Here is a 21,680-nt window from a genome sequence, read left to right as displayed (position 1 = left end):
TAAACCCATGTGTATATGGTTACTTAACTTATGACAAAGGGGCCAAGAATATACAATGGGGAAAGGATCGTCTCTTCAATAAATGGAGTTTGGAAAACTGGACAGATACATGCAAAAACAGAAACTGGACCACTCCCTATACCATATACAAAAATCAACTCAAAAAATATCAAAGATTTGAATGTAAGTTCTAAAACCATAAAAGTGCTAAAAGGAAGGATTGCGGGTAAGTTCCTTGACATTGGTCTTGGCAATGATTTTTTTTATTATTATTATTTGACACCAAAGGCAAAGGCAACAAAATAAAAAATAAACACTTAGGACTACATCAAACTAACAAGCTTCTTCATGGCGAAGGACACCATCAGCACAGAAAGGGTAAGCTCAGGCATGGCAGGAGATATTAGCACGTCATAGATCCGATAAAGGGTTAGTATCCAAAACATACAAAGAATTCACAATACCAAAAATCCAGCAATCTGATTTAAAAATGGGCGGAGGAACTGCATGGAGATTTTTCCAAAGACATACGGATAGGTGGCCATCGGGCTTTGAAAGAGCGATTTGCCCAGGCAAAACCTGTGATCTTAACCACTCGACCAGAGAGTATTCAGGTATTTCCACTCCACAGCTTCCGTTATCTATAGAATAAAATCCTGAACTCATTTAAGGTCCCCTGAAGTTATTTCCCATCAGCTAACATCCGTTCCATGGACACGAATCCACTTTCACGACTTGTCAAATTCTTAATCCTCTTCTCTCAAACCGTCCCCGACCCTCCGTTCACAGCCACTCTCATTGGTACTCCCCGCCTCAGGATGGGCGTCACTCCGTAGACGCGAAGTTGGCCTTGTGAGCATGAGTTTCACATCTCTCTCCCCCGTGACCTTGGGAAGGAAGGCACTGTAACCAGCTGTTTCCTCCCCTGGATCAAGTCCCAGGACTGTGCATTCAGATAAATGAACTCAGTCTCGTGCTTACTGGTCAGGAAGGACTAGCCATCGTTATTATTTTTGAGATTGTCAGTATATTCTTATTCCTGAAAGTCATTAGAGGACATTTATAATCTATACTTGTGCGTCGGTCAGTTGATAACGTAGACAGAACCTGAAGATTTACTCCCTTTTCCCGCCTGTAACTCAGTCATGTACTCAAACCAATCTAGCAGTCTAAGATTCTGTAAGTTTGCCATAAGACCCCATAGAAAATGAATTATACCGTCTCTCAAGTCTTATAGACATTGTCGCATAAAGTTATTATATATGTTATCATAGTGGTTCCTACTGGCATCCTTAAGAATTCAAGTAATAAATTCTTAAATTACTACTTTTATGATTTTTCAACTTAGTCTGGTGGTTGAAAAAAGAAGCAAAAACAAAAACTCAGAGGAATAACTAGTAGTCACATTTCATCAAGAATAGAAGACTAGCCAAAGGGCTCTCTTCATATCTGAAAAAAAAAAAAAAAAGCCAAATAATTTAAAAAAGGCAAAATATTTAATAGGTATATTTTTACAATTTCAGTACAAATGATCACTTCAAATACACATTACAGGGTTTTTATTAATTGCCAGTCAGTCAATAAATAATTTTTGTGGCTTTCCTTTCTGATGAAATCACTTCACTATAAAGAGAACATTTTAATTCATTACTTTGCTTATACATGTTGGTAGAATTTTAGTACGTGTCTTGAACTTCAGCAACGTTCAACTTTCACGGGAACTGCTTGGGCAGATGTCCTAATTTCAGTCACTTACTGGACCAAATTCTAAAAAGAGGCAAGTAGTTGGAGAAGACTGTTTTCAAAGGGAGGATAGTAATTGGAGTCAGAGACGATGCTGAATCGTAAAGTCCTGTGCCTACGATCCTCTGCGGTGAACTGTAATGTCTTACAGAAAAGTCACGAAGTAAACTACAAGGGTACAATGAGAAGCCCTGTGTGGAGGCGTCAAAGTAAAATTGAAAATACAAAACCACAGAATGAAACCCCCAGCATGGCAGCAGCTCATTGTCAACTGACACGGCTAACCCGGGAAACCTGCCGACGATTAAGCATCGACTGAAAGACAAGGCGATCCCAGTTGTTTTTTTGAGAGAACAGTGGCGTGAGAACCTGACACAGTATCAGCTCTAAGTCCCCTCTGTGTGGTTCACCAAACTTGAACGCTCACGATCAAATGATGTTTGTTCAATTCTTCATGTTAAACTACCTGTAATTTTTCTTGTGACCTGCCTCCCGAGGTCGGCACGATTCTGTGCTTTCTGACCCTCGGATTCTTAAGGGCTGCTTGTGACGAGCGGCCATGTTAACTGAAATTCTGTTCTCTGTACCGTTTACTGACTGTTGGCTTTCTGGCACAAAGGAGAAACCCAAAAGGCAGCCTGTTCCCAGCGCTGCAAGCAGCCGTTGTGGTTCTGCTTTTCCCCTGCTTTTCTGACTGGTGGCTTTCAAATTTGCCTCCTTTTTGGTAGGAAAACAGGTTACAGAGAAAAGAGCACTCGAATTAAGAAATCTTTGCTGTCATTCCCAATTGTACCCTCAGTAGCAGTGTAAACCCCAGCAAATTATTAAACTTCTCCAAGCCTATCTAACGCATCTTGCTTTCTTTCTCCTTCTAACCCTTGCAAGGATCGTGTTGTTTACTTCTGTTAGAGAGAGAAAAATGACACGAAGTGCTTCCCGCAGAAGGTGTCCTTGTCACTCTGGGCCGGAAACACCGTCTTTTATGGCTGGTCGACTCCATGTATTCTGTTTATCGCTATGGGTCACCAATACCTTTTTCTTGATCAATTTTCAGATGAAATGAGATGAACATGGTAGTTTTGTTTTTGAGTGCCAGATTTGAATAATCTACAGTGTATCTTGATAGTGGTGATGAGAAATAACTCTGAAATCCCAGAGGTCTGATAGGTAGAATGAGTGGTCTTCCCCGGAAAAGATGGTCACTGACATCTCGACCATTAGAATTTAGCACAGGAAGTCCCTGGTCGCGTTGGGTATAACACGGACTCATTGTTACGTGATTCTATGAGACTTCCGAATATGGTGTGTGGCACGCGAAGGTTTTGCCAGAGACTTTCTTATTAGCAAAAATATATTTGCCCCAAATGGACTCATTGTTAAAATGTATAACAGTATGGTGCTGTCTTTTTAAGTGATTAAATAGGTAAGAAGATGTGGTGTTGGAAATGTATAGAAAATGCATAGGTAAAAAAAAAACAAACCTAATAAACATACAGATAAGCAAACCCGGAAATGCTGACACTTTGTTTCCTGAAGCTACGTAGCCAGGCAGACCAGGCTAAAGCAGATATTCGTCCCGTTATAACAGAATCGAGCATGTGGGCCAGTTACCAGGCATGAGACCTAAGGGAAAGAAAGGAATCCACGAGGTTTCCTTTGATAGGGGATCGAGAGCGTGTCAAAACCGGGCTACGCGGCCTGCCGGGGCTCAGGGCCGGCGTGGCATGGGGCTTGCGGCGTCTGAGGCAGGGCGCGGGGGTCTCTGGCCAGTTGAAGCGCAGGCTGAGCTAACGGGGGGCGTACACTTCAGAACCAGAGCACTGTTGATACAGCTGCCGCGTGGGCGAGGTTCACGCACGCACCGCTCGCAACAAGCGGGCGCTCCCGAGGGAAGGGACGGCCGCGCGGGCTCGTCGACCCCAGGGCTGTGCCCGACGCTGATGTCTTTAGCCTGCCAGGGGGCCGGGGCCGGCTCTCGGTGGTCCCCGCCACCTCTCGGTGTAGCCCTCACTTCATGCATCTACCTCCAAGTGAGTCACCAAAACATTGCTCCAAATCTGCGAACTACAAACAAAATTAAAAAAAAAAAAAATCACAGACACACATACAGTGAACGGCCGCTTAAAATTCGACGGGAGAGAACATCCTGGGCACGATCAGCCGGTTCCCGGCCCCGACGGCCACCCGCTGACTCTAACGGGCGGTTTCCCATAGCCCCGCGAGGAAACTCAAGACGCACGAGTCTGGAGCGGAACGAATCTCGGTGGCTGCGCGATCATCTTATTGAATAACAGACACGACTTTCGCGAACTGCGCAGAGTGGCAGGAGCACAGATGGCGTTTCGCTGTGCCTTCGGACGGATGCCCCATCTGACCGGGGGTCAAGGCCAGCGGGCTCCGCCTGAGGGAAGAAGGCGCACGTTCCGCGGGGCGCGGCCGTCGGCCTTCCCCTCTCATGTCCTCTCCAGGGGGTCAAACACCTGCAGCACCGTCCTCTGGTCCTTGTCACTGACTGCCACCCAGTGCCCGAAGTCTCTGTGCCTGTGCTCTGGTGAAGGCTCCTCGGCAGCCGTCCCGCCGACTTGCTGTGGGGCCGTATGTGCCTTTTCGAGGCGCCTGGTCCCCGAGTCCAGGGGGTCAGAGCTCTTGGAAAGCCAGGCATTGTTCAACAGTTTAGGGTGCTGGAGAAGGCTCCAGAAGGGATCTTGGTAATCCCCCGGAAGGGACGCCGCCTCTGGCTTTGTCCCCCGGGGGCCATCGGTCTCAGAGCTTGCAGCGGACGAAGAGCCCGGGAAAGCCGATGGTGGAAAGCGCGCGCCCCCGTCGGGCCGGTGTGCAGGAATGCTGCCGCCGCCGCCGCAGGTGAGGCCCTGGAGGAGCTGGCTGTTGGTCTGCAGGACCTGCAGGTGGAAGGCCGCGGGCGCCGACTTCTTCCTCCTCGGGGGCACCCGGGGCACGAGAGGCGGGACCTCCACGAGGGGCGTCGAGGCCACAGCAGGGGCGTCGTGTGGCTCTGGCTTTCCGACGACGCTTGGCCTCCTCTCGGCCTCTCTCCCCGGCTGCAGTGTCCTTGGTTTGGGAACGGGAGGGACCGTCACTAGAGGAGGGGTTGCGAGGCTTGTCTCCAAGGGTTCGACTGTGAAACGGGCAGCCTGTTGCCCAAACTGTTCTTCTGGTGACGTGGGCTGAGGAAAGACACGATAAAGAGCGTCAGCGAGAAGCCAGCGCCGGCGGGGCGGCGATCAGAGAGCGGGCGCACGGAGCCGGCAGGGGAACGGGCGTGGGGCTAGGAGGACATTCTAGCAAATCCGAGATTTGAGAATGCCCGGGAAGCAGAAACGCGACAGGTCAACAACGACACCGGAGAGACACACATTCATCACGTGGTACCAGCAGGTCCAATGACATAGGCGTGGAAACCGTGAAACTGCGCTCGCGGTGGATCATCTGAGACAGGGTTTCTTTCGCTACCTTAGGGAAGGGCATGACGCCCTCCCCTTATTAAGAGCGAACTTCTCAGAAACTCTGTGGCCGCGGCTTTGATAATTCACGCAGCCCTGCACTAGGCCGAGGTCACTTCCATTAATAATGTCATTACGCTAAGTCAAGGACTAATGGATGTACTTGTTCCTCGAATCTTGGATGTTTAAATACAGAAGAATGGGAAACTTTACGCACACACTTCCTTGGTTCGGATTCAAAACTATCGCAAAGGAAACAATTGCACGGTATGAAAGGAAGCTTTTGTGTCGAAACGGCTATGGATAGTTGAAGCATTGGCCTTGTGGTATTTCTTTTGGTTCTTTAGAAATCGAACAGCAAACACAGCCCCCCGTGCAGCAGGCTGGGAAACTGAGCCTGTTTCTGCCCCTGGCTTTGAAGAGAAAAGACAAAGCGAGCACAGGGCAGCCGAGGAGGAAAGAGGGTCTGTTTGGCAAGCAGGCATGGGAAGTGACAGATGCGACCAGCCGCAGCGGACAGAGGAGACAGAGCGAGCTCCGGAGGAGCGAGGCGCCGGGGGCGCGGCTCACACGTCCCCAGGCGGGAAGGCGGCAGCGACCTGCGGCGCCCAGCCAGGGTTACCGAGCGTCCGGCACCAGAAAACTGCGATCAAGCGGAGGATCCGGATGCCTCTAGCGGTGCCAGTCTTTGGGCTGCCACCGTCCGGACAAACTCATGTCTCTGCAGCAGCAAGCAAGGCTGAGACGCTTGAGAGCGAGAGCAAAACACAATCTGCAAGAAAAGTGGCGAGAGCAGCCGTGGCCCCTCCGGCGCCTCGCAGGACCTGGCCACCTGGCTCCACGTGCACACGACACGGACCGCACACAGACGGGGATCCGCGGAGGCCCTGGACTCGGGCCTCCCACAGCGGCGTGACGTGGGGACCCGACGAGGACAGCGCACAGGAAGTGTCGTGACAAATTCCTGCTTTTCCTGCTCGGCTGGAGCAGGACGTGGCGGGGGTGGAAAGCAGAGCGCTCCCGCCGAGCGTGCCCCGCAGGGACGGGCCCCCCCACCGTCGTCGGGGACTCGGGGTGTGGACGGAGACGGACTTGACCGAGACGCAATTCTCATCGAGAGACTCCGGAGCGAGGGGCGGACGCTGCCGGGTCTTACCTTTCCCGTCCTCCTCAAGGTCGGCTTCTTGATGGCGGGGACTCTCGGGGCAGGCCGACGGGGCAGGCGCGGGGTCACCCCCGCCGCAGGGTCCGTTGTGGACGGCGCTTGGTCCCCCAGGGCTGTGGTGTTCAGGGCTTCTCCTAGGGCACCTGAAACATGGAGCGTTACAGCTGGCACACGGGCCGAGGCACGTCGCCGCGTGGGGCCATCTTCAGACAGCCTACACTCCCGGGGTAACTCACTAAGACAAAGCGTCTCCCATGTCTAGAAAATTAGTACTTGAGGGCTGTCAAGTGCACGTGGCTAGGCTTGGCCCCCCACTTCTCACGCCCACCTTCTCAACGGGGATGGTGAGCAGGGCCCGCGGCTGGCCCTCGTGAGGGTCAGTGACGCCCTGACCGCACATGCAAAACTTTATGTGCATGTACGTTTTCTCAGGGGAGATGGCCCAAAACCCTCAAAACCTCGGCAGGGCCAGCGACCAAGGAACCGTGAAGCCAAACCTCTCCTAACCTCAACGGCTATAGAACTTTTTAAAAAATTACGATACAATTCACACGCCATAAAATAGACCTCTTAAAGAATACAACTTGAGGTTTTTTAGTGTATTCACTGAAGTGCAACTATCGCCACTAATTCAAACACATCTTCGCCGCCCCAAAAGGAAACCCTACACATTCCCACAGCAGTGACCCCCCACCCTCTCCGGTCCCCGAAAACCACCAGAACGTTCTGTCTCTGTGGATCTGCCTAGTCTTGATGCTTCATGTTTACGTGGTCTGTTTCGTGTTTTGTTTCTTTCACTGAGCATACTGTTTTTTTAAGATCCGCTGATAACATAACATGTCTTACTACTCCATTCTTTTTTATGGCTAAATAATATTCCCTTGTACCGTTACATCACATTTCACCCATTCATCAGCTGACGGACACTTGAGTTGTTACATACGATTGTAGATTTTTTTAAAATAAAAGGTACTTTTAAGTAAATTTTAAAAACCACTTGCGATGATGTCATTCCACAACGGTATTTTGCAACCTCTTAGCTTATGCTCTCTTCAAATGTGACTTAAAAATTCCAAATAAATTAAATATCCTGACTAAAAACAAATCAGGCAATTGTTAACTGTATATGGCTATTCGGCGGGCATCATCTCCCCTCTCCAAAATAAAAAGAAAAACCAAAAAATGTTAGCGACCGGTGATTTCTGAAGGCATGGGAGAGACTCCAAGGTAAAATACGGTTTAAACGGGTCAGGTGAAGAAATGGCAATAAAAATTAGCAGGCAGTGTGGCAGGGAAGAGGCCCCTCTCTGCTTGGCAATAAACAACCTATAATTGCTGACGACTTAAACAGCAGAGTTTGTGCCTCAAACAGGGACATGTGCCCCTAACTCTCCTTTTTATTTATTTAGTTATTTATCTACAGCAGAACGAGTTAGCGCCTGCAGCATTAACCTCTTCTAAAATCCGTTTTTGTTTATTTCAGTCTCTCCCTTAAGTGCTGCTTCCTTACTAATCCTGGGGTTATGTTTATACACTTACTGAACTTTAAATGTATAATTTTAAATGGAGAACAGATCTTAGTAGTGGGACTTTATAAGATGTTGCTAAAGGGTGCTGTTGTTTAACACCACATTCGGGAACAAAAGAAAAAGTCACTTTCTCTTCCTGGCCCCTTTTAGAAGTCAGGCAAAGGGGAAGGCGGGTGGCCGGAGAGCCCCGGGTCACAAACATGCACCTCCTCTGGCTTCCAGGAGACATCGGATGGCTGCTTCCGCCTCCTGCGCGTTGGTGGTTTTGATCTGCTTGACGTTATAAGGTTTACTTATCCCGGTCCTAGCTTTGGGCTTGGGGACAGAGAGAGGAAGAGAAGCGTCAAACACAGGCAGAAAAACAGCCTCGCCTGGCATGTTCACTGCCCACCGCCTGTACGCGAGACTTACGGAGCTCCATCGGACGGCGATTAAAACAAACTCCTGCCTAAACCGTGTCCCTCAAGCCTTCCCTCCCCCTCCCCAGCCAGGAGCACTCACATGCCAAGAAGAGAAATGCAGTACTAGGTAGAGCTGCTGACCCTCAGGCCCCAAACTGGGTGGTGACGGGCTTTTGCAATGTGGACAAGCCACTGTCTAACTCCATTTCGATAGCCAGGTAAGAGCCAGAAGGCACATCGGAAGCCATGCCTTCCGCGGCCCAGCCGAGTTATGGAAACACCTTCTAGATATATGCGTCTGCGTCTTCGCCTTTCCACCCAAACCTCGGGGTTGCCTGGTGACCTGCCCTCATTCCTGTAAACCACTGACGTCTCGTCAAACCCCTGCTCCTCCTCTGAGTGCGTGAGCCGCTGGCCCAGCTCGCCACACCTCCAGGGACATACCAGCTTCCACGCAGGACCCCGGCTTCTCCCCGCCACCCCACCTCGATTCCATCAGCCTTCACCTGCTGCCTCTAGTGGCTCACTGCCACCCCCTGGAACCTGTCACCTCTGAAACCCCAATGATTGTTACCACTCATGTCCCTGCACTGCGCCCTTAGGCCCATCAGATCTCTTTTTAGCCTCTTCTCTCAGCTGACCTGATGCCAGAACGATCATCATTTTGTCTAAAAAACAGATCTGAATTTCTCCGGTTTTCCCTCCCACCAAGCACCACCCTAGGCACCAAGGTCAACACCAGCCATCGGAAGAGAAAAGCCAATAAGTCTGGAGACCACCACCCAGGGACACTTGGAATTTCAGCCAACGTGAATTTTCGGACGCCCTGTATGACCATCTAAAAGCCCACAAAGGTCCTGCCACTAAGTCACAGGGTTTGGGGATGACCTGGTAGACAGGTAGAGAGAGGGCTAAAGAGATAGAAATCTATTCATTCACTGAAAAGAGGTGATCCCGTGACCGCAGGGGCGGAGGATGAAGCATGGGGGGCCGACCTCCTGGCTTGGGAACGCCCCCCGTTTCGCTTTGAGCTGAGTACTCACCGCCTGCTGAGGCGCCCCCGGCAGAAGCTTTGCCGTCTGCAAAATTGAGTACTGGCCGTGGGTCCCCGAGGAGATGGATACGTCCGAGGCCGACTTTTTCACCATTAAACCAGCTGTGAAAACCAACAGGGGCAGAGTCTCAACCCCGGGGACGTCCCCGGCGGCTTGGAGGCGGGTCCCCAGCCTGCCGGGAGCCAGGGGGACGAGGCTGCGGATGCCGTTAGGGTGCACGTGGCCCTCACCAAGGCGCTAGCTACTACCGAGTGTTTTCGGTTCTCTGACTTCTGCTGCCTGTTAGTCTGGATTCTCTGGAGAAGCGTTGTTTGAATGAGGATTTTAGTCTAACGTCCTGGGAGGTCCGGATCTGACATAAAAGTCAATTCATTTTGGGGTGGTTTAAAACACTCTGTTACTAGGACCGGAATTTTTAAATGCTTCGTGGACAAATCAAAAAAATCCCCAAGCAGGAGAATAATCTACGTTGTTATACCTGCGGCTACTCACAAATCGTGTTCTTGAACACTTAATGACACAGACGTCGGATGAAAGACAAATGACCAAATAAAATGGAAACCAATTTTGTAATAAAAAAAGAAAAAGAAAAGAAAATATTGCCTGTAGATATAGATATGTATAATTAGAGAAAGGCTGAGAGTCTTTTGATCAATAGCTGTGATGTGTCGGTAGTCAAATGAAATGAAAACTTTTATTCTTCATATTTTTTTGCAAGTTTTCTACAAAAAATATGACGTAATTTAAAATTTTCCGAGTAGCGACACAGAAAATTTAAAAACGTGCTTAAAAAAAATCATGTGCCCTGGCTTGCCATCAATTACTATTGTGACGTAAGCCGACTTGAACCCCATTAGGAGTAAAGGCTTAGGAAAATCTAGGTCTAAGCGCCACATCTGCGGGGGCCGGGGGTAGAAGGAACAGCAGCGGGAACTGGGAACTGATCGGGAGCACGTTGTTAGTGGAAGTGTGCCGGGCGAACCAGTCTTCCACGAGGCGCCAGGAAGGAAGGCGCTGTCCTGCGAGACCCGGGCCGGCAGGCTTCATCCTCAGGCTGGAGGATGCCTGGCCCAGGACTCACAGACGGGAAGCCGCCCGGTTAGAGGTGGGCTTGCCGTTGCCTTGCACGTTAGTGCGCCTGGGCTTACTCAGTAGCTGAGAGGGCTGGCTGCAGCCAAGGAGAGAGAGGATTCTGAAAGACGCTGGGGGTCGGGGTGGCCGTGGGGGAGGGAGGAGCTTAACAAGCCCGTGTCTCCCTGCCCCCGCCCCCACCCCCACCCCCACCCCCAGGCTTCCAGTCTCTCAGGCATTGAACAGAAAGCAGCTTAAAGCCTAAAGCGAAGCACAGCTGCGGAGGACCGAGGGCAGCTTTATCAAGGGGTCGTTTAATTTGCCACGAGAAACACAGCTCCATCTCTGACACCAAACGCATCATGGATTGAAGACGAGAAGCCCGAAGAAGGCAAAGGGCGTGCTGGGGGACTCGAAGGCCAGGTAGAAGGTGATTTAGAGCCATTTGTTCAGTAGCAGCAAAGACGCAATTATTCCCAGCAGGCGTGGAAGGCCAAGGCAGCAAAGTCTTACTTGGAGGGGGGGGCCTCTGCGGCGGGTGAGGTGGCCGAGGCCTACTGGGGACCGACAGAGACCTACTTGGAGAACGGTGGCGGAAGTCCCCGACGGCTTCCAGCTCCTGCTTTAACTCCGCCAGGTCAGCATCATCTGGAGGACACGGCGGAGTGTGAACGGGGGGCATTGGGGCAGGGGTCGGGCTGAGGGGTGCACAGGGCCACCTGTGCCAGGAGGAGCTTCTGCGGGGTGGCTGAGGTGTCCCCCGTGTGCTGGCACGGGGGTCGGGGGGGGAGGGCACCCGGTGCCTGCTTGGGACCGTCAGTGAACCCCGGACAGGGTCCGTTGTTCAGACACGAGAGACACAGACATGTCCTGGTGCGCAGGCGGGTCTCCCCCTGAAACAATCACGACTGCCGCTCAGAGCAGAGGGGGCAGGGACAACGGGAGGCCCTCGCGCAAGCCCTCACTCGTGCGCCCGACGGCTGCTCCGGAAGCGGGGGACGGTCTCCGTCCTCTGCCGGCCGGGCGGCCTGCCGTCCCGCGGCAAGGCCCCGCTCGGTGGTGGCCCCGCTCGCTCGCGCCCGGCGCCGGCTCCTCCACAGGCATCCGCCGCCCTGGCCCGGCCCGTCAGAGCCCCTGAGGCTGAGCGCGGCACGAGGGGGGCCCGCTTCTGCTGCCTCACGCACACGCGTATCACACGCACAGTCGGGACAGGCTCAGGTCTTCCTCCTCCCCCACCCTCCAGCACAGGCTCCCCATCGAATCCACGGCTCCACCCCCTGTGGCATGAGGCTGATCTAGGAGAAGGGGGGGTGGGTTCTCCATAATGGGAATGCTTGAACCCCGTGGGGGCGAATACAGCTCCTTGATGCCCCATCCCCCGCCCCGCTGCTCTGATCCTCATTCGAAAAGGCATCTGCTGTCACGTCCACCCTTCCCCAGAGAGGGGGCCCGAATGATGGCCACGCTGGAGAAAGGGGCCGCCTCTTTCCAGGGGAGCACATCCCTCCAGCCGCCTCCCCTCGAGGGCAGGGCCCCTGTGCATGCGCAGAGCGCGGAACCCCCTCAGCACGCCAGCGAAGGCTGCTGGTCCTGGATCGGGCAGCAGTGCCCCAACCTCACCGTCTCAGTCCCCCGGGGAGCACCTCTCAGTCCCCCGGGGAGCGCCCCGAAGCGCCAGATTCCAGGGCCCAGCCCGCCCCGCCAAGTTCACACCTCTGTGACGGGACTCAGCAACCTGCAAGTTCCAAGGCTCCTGACGGGTCCACCAGCCAGGCTACGGACCAGCTTTGGGGCCGCTATACATTTGTACCTCCCACTTCACGCCTGTTCTGTTTTCAGCCCCTGCCACCTGGCTCAGCTCCTGCACCTGCTAATTCCAGTTCTCCAACAGAGAACACGCTGGCCAGCAGCTGGAGGGCACTCGGGGCCGTGGATGGAACGGCACTGGGGTCTCATGCTGAAATACAAGCTCCCCCACTTCCCAGCCCACGTAACGCTGACGGGTTTTAAAACTCGTTCGGTAGGGTCACTATGCCACGTGATCTAGGCACGTGCAGTTCCGTCCACAGGACTTTCCGTCCCTCTTAAGTCTACAGTGACATAATGACGCTAAGGTACCACATTGTGCACGCTCACACCTGTGAAAGGTGTACGATTACTAACGTATAAGGATGTGTCAAGAAGGTAACGACACAGAGGCAACGCGGAGTGTGTGTCTCTCATGGGGCTGACCGAGAGAAATTTTGGAGAGGATAGAGAGGCGCGAATGTACGAGCAGGTCAGAGCGGTGGCCATGGGAGACACACGGGAATCGTGGGGGCTCGGGGATGCGGCAGCGGCACTGGTAGTTGTGAAAATAGCACAGATCACTGGAGAAAAAAACCAGCGTGCAGGCAGCCGGCGCCTACGCAGAGCCCAGAGCCGACGGCCCGCCCGCCGGGTCGCTCCGGCGCTCACGCGGGACGGGCATGCCATGCCGCTGAGCCGGCGCTCAGGGCGGAGGCTCCTCAGAGCAGGGAGGTCCACACTACCTTTGTAGGTCGGCTGCTGCTGCTTCTTCTTGGTGAGCGCAGGTGACTTGCTGGGAGGCGCCGCGGCCGTGGAGCCGGGGCCCTCGGACAGGTCCTCTCCCCCCAGCTCACTGTCTGAGACCACGGGCTGGCTCAGCTCATCCAAATAGTCATCGTCATCTTCGAGAATATCCCCTGGGGGAAGGAAATGAGTCACAGCAAACAATTGGTGCGAGACGGCACAGCCTTCCCCCGGTGGGTCCGCTTCAACATGGGCCTTGGGCGCCCATGTGTCGCCCGGGATGGGACCTGCATTCCATTCCTGTCTGGGACAAGCACCAAGCCCGCAGGCCTGACGTCCTCAAAACCACTATTTTAAATGCAATTTTCGACGTCTCTAGGCCCCATTTACCGTTTCCTTGTGCATCATCTTACACACGAACGCTGCCCAACTCAGCACGTGGGATGGAACCACCTTTTCAAGGCTGGGTCTCAGGAGGGATCTTGACCCCGTAACGGCCATTGCTGGGAGAACCGCCTGCCCGCCTGCCCGCCTGCCCGCCTGCCCGCCTGCCCGCCTGCCCGCCTCGCCAGACCGACGCCTGAGGATGCCTCGGAGTCACTCGCCTTCCGACTCGTAGTCCAAGCTCGTGAAGTCGAAGTTCTCCTCCAGCAGGCAGGAGCCGGCCGTGGGCGACATGGAGGCCGTGCTCTCCCGCTTTCGAACGATCTCCTCCTGCAAACCTTTCAGCCAGTCCTTGGTCTTCGGTCGGATCTTCACTGCCCTGCCTTTCACCTGTGAGGGAGTGCAGCCATCTGAGCACGACGCAGGGGCCCCACAGCCCCCTCGGGTCCCCAAACTGTGGCGTCGCTCGAACTCGTGCATCGGGAGCCAGGCCGATCTTCACATCTGCCACGAAAAACGCCGGATCCGGACCTCGGCCAGGCTCACGTTGGCTCTAGATGAACGTTGAACTGTCATCTCTAGCTTTTTCACTCCGTGTGAATTTAAAATCAGGGGGGTTATCAAAACGGCGACTCGCTGCGACATGCGTGTTTCAAAACACGCGCTATGAAGCGAAGGATGGCGGCAGCAGCTGCCCCGGGAGGCGCAAGCGGGAGCCATTCCCTACGCCTTGCTCTTCCTCCTGAGCCCTCAGGCGGCCAGGGCTGGACATTAGACGTCTCAGCGAAGACTCCAGAAGGAAGCGCCCTCGCTCCCGCCCTCGCGGGGCACCTCTAAAGGCGCAGGTGAGGAGAGGGGACAATACGATCCGGCGAAAGGACGAGAAAACCAGGGGGGTCGGGGAGCCCCCCGCTCCACGGTGGCCGAGCACGACTCACCTTCATGCCGTCCACGTCCAGGACGCTGAGGGCCGAGTGACTGTCTGCGAAAGTCACCAGCATCTGCCCTTGGTTGATCCTGGAAGAAAGGCGTAAGGCGAGTCCACCTCACGAGCGACGCGGCAGGCCCCGCGGGCCCGCGCCAGAGCCCGCGCCGGGCAGGGATGGTGGCTACCTGACGAGCACGATCGTCCCGTAGCTCCCCAAGGTCTGCATGAGCTCGGTGCGCACGTCCTCGGGAAACTCGTTCTTCTCCTCCGAGGTTGGCGACTGGAGGTTGACGACGACGGTGGCATCCAGGGGACCCTGGAAAGAGGACACTTCCTGGAACACCCTCTCCCGAGCACCCACGTCAACTTCTTGGACTTCCACCTCCACGATCGCCAGCACGGGTCTGCGTTAGACACGGAGGGAAGACGGGGCAGCGGTTAACCGGGACGCGACGGCTACGCGGCACCCCCCGCCCCCAGTCCCCAGAGCCCGGCTGCAAACAGGAACCGACTACGGCTTCTGTCGCGGCCCCAGCACGGGCACCCGCAGCCTTGCTGACCCGTCCCAGGAACTGAAGTCTTCATCCTTCCCCAATCTTAGTACTATCTTGGCATATTTTTTTTTTTAAATCTAAGGACGCGTTGAGAGAAAACACCACCAACTCTCAGCAAAGATTTCGTGTGTGGCCGTCACCAGCACTGCTGACCACGTAGAGAAGTGGGCATCTATCTCCCCTCTGCCGAGGGTCCAGCTTTTCGGAGGACCGCTTGGCAATGCGTGTCAGGAATCTCAAAAATGCTCATCTCTTTTGACCTGCTGATCAACTTTGTTCTAAGGAGCTGACCAGAGATTCCAACCATGATTCATGCACAAGGCTGACCACTACCGCCCTGCTGATTGGGGGGAATCAAGCTAACTGTTCCTTAATAGGAAAACAGTTAAGTTATGACGCAGCCACATGGGAACACGCTGGGCGCTCACTCAGACTAGCTTGGTAGAAATCTATTTGGCGAACAAAGGAGGACAGATCCGCAGGAAATAATGCAGTCGTTACTGTAATTTTGATATAGGGATGGGTTCGCTCTACTTACAAAAAAGTTAGAAAATCCTTTATTATGAAGATTATAACATTGAAGACCTTTACAACGTAATAGAAAATGGAAGTAAAACAACACAGAATAGCACATAGCACAGCAGCAGCCTTCAACACGAGGGGGTGCTGTACGAGTTCAGAGGCACGGGTGATCGCATCAGCAGCCCACCCCGCGCACGTCTCTATTTTTGCCTGCGGAAGCAAGAAAAAGGAAGATCGGGGGAAATCTGACCCCCGGATGTGGACTGAAGGGTTTCCCAACCGTCTCTGAGCAGAAAACCTTTTCGGAGAAGCTACTCGTGCTGGGGAGAAGGGGGAGCATCTCTGATGTGGGGGGGCGGGCAGCGGCGTTCGCCGGCGGCGGAGAGGAACGGGCGCCTGACGCACACGACGCAGGCTGGCTCTCCGGAGGGTTCCGAGCGACAAAGCCAGCCCTGCCCCCCCCCCCACCACTTGGATTCCATTTATCATTCTTGAAATCACAAACGATGGAAAAGGGGGGAGAGATTAGTGGCCGACAGCGGTGAGGTCGGAGGGCGAGGGAAATGAGTCCGGCTACTACGAAGCAGCGCCGCGAGACCCCCCGCGGTGACGGAAACGCTCTGTCTCTCGACTGTGTCGGCGTCCACATCCTGGTGTGACCCCGAACTCCGGGTTTAGGGGGTCTTACCACTGGGGGGCGGACTGGGTAAACGGTATCGGGGTCGTGTGAACCTATAATTACTTGCGATAATAAAAAAGGAAATGACAACGGTTCACGTGCTATAATCCTAATTTTCCGGTACACCTTTTGCCTCTATAAGCGTGTGTGCACATGACACACAGCGCCAAGGGGTCCACGTTTGTGTGTAGAAACTTCTAACGCACATGGAAAATGCGGGGGAAAGACACCTAACTACGCATCGCCAGACTCCGTCTTAGGGGCGGGACAAGGGTCTCTTGCTGGTTGTGTATGCTTTTTCCTAATGGTGACATGACGTTTGGCTTTTGTAATTAGAAAAACCAGTGAGCGTCTAAGATGCATCTCAAACCACTATGGCCACGTCCGCACCTCCCCGTCTTCCAGCCGAGGAAACGCTACTCGGTCTTTCCCGTCGCTCAGGCCCCAGACCCAGGAGTCACGGTCACCTGCTCTCTCTCTCTCTCTCACACACCCCCTACATCCCTCAGCCAATTCTGTCCACTTCCAACATCTACCGCAAACCCAGCCGCGCCTCACCACGCGACCTACGACCTCCTGGTGCAGAGCCGGCACCGATCCCTTCCTGGCCCCCCCGGAGTCTGTCACGCCCTGGTCACTCAGCTCCCAGCGAAACCCGGCCCGCGAGGCTCCGACGAGTCTGGACTTCTCGCTCCTCTCGTCTCGTGTCCTCGTGACTCTGCCCGTCACTCCTCTTTGTCCACCTCCCTGTGCTCCGACTCAGGGCGGTGGGCTGCCCCGCCGCCCGCGCCGACGTCCACGCGGCGCACGCTCTCATTCCTTCCGGGCTCGGCCCCAACGTCACCAGCTCGGAGAGGCCTTCCCCGAGCCCGGGGCGGAACGGCACCGACCGCTTGGCCGACCCCGGCCGCCACCCTTTGTTTCTTCCATAGTGCTTTTATTTGTTTACTGTCTGTCCTCACTAGAAAATTCCATGAGACCATGGTCTCCTCTGTTTTGTTCACTGCTTATCCTCGGTGCCAGGAACCGGGCCTGGACCGAAGCCCCACCGATAAACTGTGGGGACGTGAACGCTTCTAAATACACTTCCTGAACCCAAAAGTCAGACATCTGAAGAGTTCCCAAGGCTCACTTACGACGACGTAAGTGCTGTACATTTGCGACAACAGGTTCCTGAAGAATTTAGCGGTATCTAAAGATTTGGACACAGGGGCTGACCACTAACTCTTCACCACCCACTCTCTCTTAGTTTTGGTGGCAGACATGGGGAGATCAAACTCTTCTTGTCTACACCCTCAAACGCCATCCTTTAAAAGATGTTCCGTAACAGTGGTCCCCAACCTGTTTGGCACCGGGGACCGGTGCTCCTATGAGAATCTAACACCTGATGATTCGAGGCGGAGCTGAGGCGGTGGTGCTGGTGCTGGGGAGCGGCTGCAGACGCAGATGAAGCTTCGTTCATCAGCCCGCTGCTCACCGCCTGCTGTGTGGCCCGGTTCCTAACAGGCTACGGACCAGTACTGGTCCACGGCCCAGGGGCTGGGGACCCTTCTTCTACGAGACGACTCTCCCTCTGCAGCAGGTCCCAGCGCTCGTGGGATGACAGACCTCCACTGCTTGTGTCCCATCCACGCCGCATGACACACGAGCCTAACGTATTTAAAACCCCTGAGACCCTATGGTGTTTTTAATAAAATATTAGAAAAACACATTCATGAACAGACAAATGGGAAACTTCCATGGATCTATTTAGTGGAACTACCCTGGACAGCAGTTACGAATGGAGGAGCCAGGTCTCGGATAGTGACGTGCAATGTCAACGTGATTGCGTCTCCGAAATATTAAGTAGCAAAAAAGGTAAGTTGCACAGTGACATCCTTTATGAGAATTTAAATGACACAATACTACGGATTGTGTCTTTGAAGTTTTCATAGTGTTCAGAGCAATGATAAAAGGCTAGCGTTGATTAATTCTTGGTGGCGGGTGCACAGCCATTGGTCACGGCATTCTTTGTTCCTTGCTGTTTTACACACACACACACACACGCAAGTGCCCACACATTCCGATGGGCACGGCACACCGTCCCCCGTGGAGAGCAGTAGACGCTACCTTCCCTGGCAGAGCAGCCCGTGCCTGTGGCGGTGAGCACCGTACCTGTGATCAGACGCCTGCAGCTCTGCTCGGCCGTAGTACTTGAGGGTCCCGGGAGACCAGGTGTGTCTGACTTTGGTGTCAGCTTCTAGGTCGTTGTCCAGAAGGTTGAGTTCTTCGGCTGCTCACAGGATTCCAACCAAGAGACCCACAGATGACACAAAATCGTGTTAATATACGTGAATGTTGACAATGGAGCTTCTACAAAGGGACCCGGGACATGGACCACACCTGTCTCAGACTCATTCGCTCTAATCCCTTGGGCTTAAAACCATGCCCTGGGGCCTGGAGTAAAGACTGTCCTATGTGGACTGTCCGAAACGGTGAGACCAGTGCCACCTGCATCCTCCCCAGAGGCTGTCCTTGGGGGAAGGGGGCACAGAAATTGCTGCTACAGGGTTTCCTCCCCAGGGGCAAAGGGACACAGGAGATCTGCAGCCCTTTGTACAGGACAAGACGCAGAGGCTAAGAAGGTGAAGGCGTCCCCGCCTTCGGCACCCTGGTGCCACGCAGAGTCTACAAACTGATCCAAATGAAAACGTATCTTTTCAATCTATCGCTGTGATTTCCTGGCTTTGAAATCTCAGCACGCATCTGCCCAGAAACGTTTAGTTGCTTATACGCCAGTTTACAGGTGTTCTAAGTTTAAATCGACTGCACTTCCTAGCTGGGCAATCATTGCTCTGGAAGTACCTGGCAACTAAGTGATAACCGACTCTCATCTTTCCCGTGCCTTGCGCACGTTCGATTTGGAACCGGGCTCTCAGCAGAGAAGAGTTTGGTGAACAGAAATGGATGGATAAAGTGCATGCGTGTGGGAGGGCGGAGTCACGGTTTCTGTCTGCGCTGCCGGGAACAAAAGGCAGACAGGGCAGTGGGGTGGGGACAGCCATGATGCAGGGGACAAGGGAAGCTCCCCCAAAGCACGGCTTCCGAAGTTTGGGGGCTGACATCTGGGATGACTGTGGTGTAGTCTGGGGTTATCAAGAATGTCATTTTCATAGCGAAGAGCTCTGAGCCAAAGCGACGTGACCTTCCGGCCCTGGCGCTGGTCGCCTGTTTCGCGCACACCTCTCGCACACCTGTTCTGTCAAAAGGCTGCCTCTTCCTCCACCACAGCACCCTGTCTGTCCAGGCTGGGGTGCGGCACTTGTCACTTGTGTCATAGGCGGCGGAGCCAACGTCATACTTGTAGGTGGGTCCGAAATTAATGCTGCCTTCATGAAAGTCTTTAAAAATCTATTGGAAGAAAAAGGAGTCACAAGACCACCTGAGTTCTCTTAGAGTATGTACGTTAGATGCAAAGACGAAATTAAAAAAGGCACGTTGCTGGCTGCTCTGTTCCTAAAAGTCACAGAATCTACATTATACTGACAAATATGTCTAACCCTGGACGTATGTGCGCCTTTCAATTAGCAAAAGAGTGACGGTTATCTGTCCCGCCGACTGACGCGTCGCCCTTGGGTCTCCCTGCCCCCCACCTCCGGCACCCGACCGGTCACCCTGGCAGCTCGTCGGCCCGCACAGACAGTGAAAGGCACAAGGCAAGGATGTCTGCACGATGGGCAGAGTAGCCGGTCTAGGGGGGCAGTCCCGAGAACCACGCCGGCACCTCGGCGTGTCAAGCACGTTAGATATAGACCCTGTTAGTGTCTCCGCCAACGAGAAACAAGGAAATCGCCGAAGCGGCGTTCTGAGCAGAGCCTAAGGTGACTTGGTGGCTTAGCGCATCTGAAGTTCATGGTCCCTACGAGGCTTGCACGTGAGTGTGGGGGGGGGGCCGCAGACACCGGCATTCGCCGTCCGCACACTGCGGGGTGCTCTGAGGCTGACACGGGGCCGTGTCGTGCAGCTCATTCGGCTACTCACTCCCTGGTGGGACAGGAAGGCAGGCTCAGCTTGCGTGGAGGAGTGAGGGACAGCAGACCCACTGGGCGTCGGCAGCGAGACTTCCACTGCCGCCGGCCCCTGCGGCTGGCCTGCGCGCTCCCCAGCGTCCTTTTGTATAGCGCTGGCCCCACGGCCATGAGGACACACGGACCCTGCACGCAGCCCGTTGGAGGAGGGACAGGAAGTGTGTGTGGACGGACGCTCACGTTTCTCTGCCTTCACCGGCCGCACGGGTCAGAGTCGTCGTGAAACCCCCTCGCGGAGCTTCCGTTTGCCGAACACGAGCGGATACGTTCAGCAGACGTGACTCCCTATTGGGGTGGCTGCTAACGAAAAACGATTTCAAGGGCACGACTTACTTTTCCGTTGGATTTCTGCAGCTGGAGCTGATCGAATTCCAGAAGTTTCTTCCAGTCTTGGCGTTTGACAAAATAGAAGACTTCTTCGTAAGTGAGATCGATGCGGTAGTTGAAATCGCCACACCAGAACACGTAGTCGTGGGAAAAAATGTTCTTTCCCTACGTTGCAGAGAAAACGGTGACCACTCCGCCCGTCTGGCGGGCCGGGCGGGGGAGGGGAGGAAATCCCACGGGTGCCGATGCACTGCTCTTAAAATGTTACTTAAAAGGCCTCATTTTTCACTTATCCCCTAAACCTACCGAGGAACTTTTACATGGCCTACTTTTTAAATTTTAAATAATAGTGTTTTTGCGCAGTTTGGAGAAAGCTCCAGCCCTAACTGGGGCAGCATGACGGCCGGTATTTACTCTGCCGACCCGAAGTCAACATTCGGGCTGTGCTCCTGCTCCGTTACGTCTTTATCTGAAGAAGAATGGCCCAGACGTTCAGTGTTATGAGGACGAGGTTTAAGGGAACAGGTAAAAATGTTCAGAACACGCGACTTTGTGAAAGGCCGTGGACTGTATACGTTTTCATCCCGTGATCCTCCATTCCAGTCTCATTCCTCTTCCCTCCCCATCTGGCCCAGTCGCTCTGAGCCCTTCGTCCCCGGCACAGCCCTGGGAGCCCCCTGCTGCTACCTGTCAAGGTCTACAAGGCCTGGGCTCTGCTCCGGGGCCACGCTGTCCTCCCAGCAGCCCTGTGAAGCGCACACTACTGGGTCTCTTTTACATTTAAAAAAAGGCTCAGAACCTTGAAGGTCACCCTACTAAGTGCATGATAAAAACCAGAACTCTGCACCAAAATCTGTTTCTCTTCTATGGTTCTAGGTCCTCCCCTACAACCAGCGACAATAATCTGGACAGAAAATTAAAATGATCGCAAGCAAATGCCACGCTTGTGGAGAGCAGTGCTTGCTGCCTAGAACGTTCTACAGCGATGGAGACATTTTCCATCCGACTCCAAAACAGGAGCCATCAGCCGCTGCAGCCACCGAGCACATGAAGTGTAGCCGGGCAACCCAGGGAGCTTTCATGTCATCAATTTAAATTTAAATAGCTTTGCGTGGCTAGTGGCTACCTTATCAGAAGGTGAAGAGGTGGAGTGTCACTTTATAGGTACCCTCGATATTTCTGCTGCTGGCCAAAAGAGCATTACCACTAGTCCTTTAATTTTTTTTGAATGCATCCCAAGCTTACTACTTCCAATAAAACTT

The 21,680-nt window shown here is 53.8% G+C and overlaps 1 protein-coding gene across 5 annotated transcripts in view; it reads right to left on the bottom strand.

The window, feature by feature from the left end:
• Nucleotides 1-1,474: 1,474 nt before the first annotated feature.
• The window catches only part of SYNJ2 (synaptojanin 2), an 87,432-nt gene continuing 67,226 nt past the window's right edge, over nt 1,475-21,680 (bottom strand). For 2 of the 5 annotated variants that reach the window (XM_036223184.1, XM_036223199.1), the window contains 12 exons: nt 20,425-20,583; nt 19,258-19,414; nt 18,179-18,296; nt 14,455-14,673; nt 14,280-14,358; nt 13,563-13,731; nt 12,957-13,130; nt 10,939-11,073; nt 9,343-9,455; nt 8,105-8,213; nt 6,361-6,512; nt 1,475-4,928 (listed from right to left, as the gene is read on the bottom strand). In XM_036223184.1, the coding sequence (XP_036079077.1) occupies nt 4,197-4,928; nt 6,361-6,512; nt 8,105-8,213; nt 9,343-9,455; nt 10,939-11,073; nt 12,957-13,130; nt 13,563-13,731; nt 14,280-14,358; nt 14,455-14,673; nt 18,179-18,296; nt 19,258-19,414; nt 20,425-20,583 (2,316 nt within the window). In that variant the 3' untranslated portion in view covers nt 1,475-4,196. Of the gene's footprint in view, nt 4,929-5,826; nt 5,977-6,360; nt 6,513-8,104; nt 8,214-9,342; nt 9,456-10,938; nt 11,074-12,956; nt 13,131-13,562; nt 13,732-14,279; nt 14,359-14,454; nt 14,674-18,178; nt 18,297-19,257; nt 19,415-20,424; nt 20,584-21,680 lie in introns of all 5 variants that reach the window. The other 3 variants (XM_036223204.1, XM_036223192.1, XM_036223203.1) reach the window with 3 other exon arrangements.

Source organism: Rousettus aegyptiacus, unplaced genomic scaffold (assembly GCF_014176215.1).
Source record: "Rousettus aegyptiacus isolate mRouAeg1 unplaced genomic scaffold, mRouAeg1.p scaffold_m13_p_1, whole genome shotgun sequence".
In the NCBI taxonomy this organism is placed as follows: Eukaryota; Metazoa; Chordata; class Mammalia; order Chiroptera; family Pteropodidae; genus Rousettus; species Rousettus aegyptiacus.
This window is presented reverse-complemented; position numbering and strand designations above follow the sequence as displayed.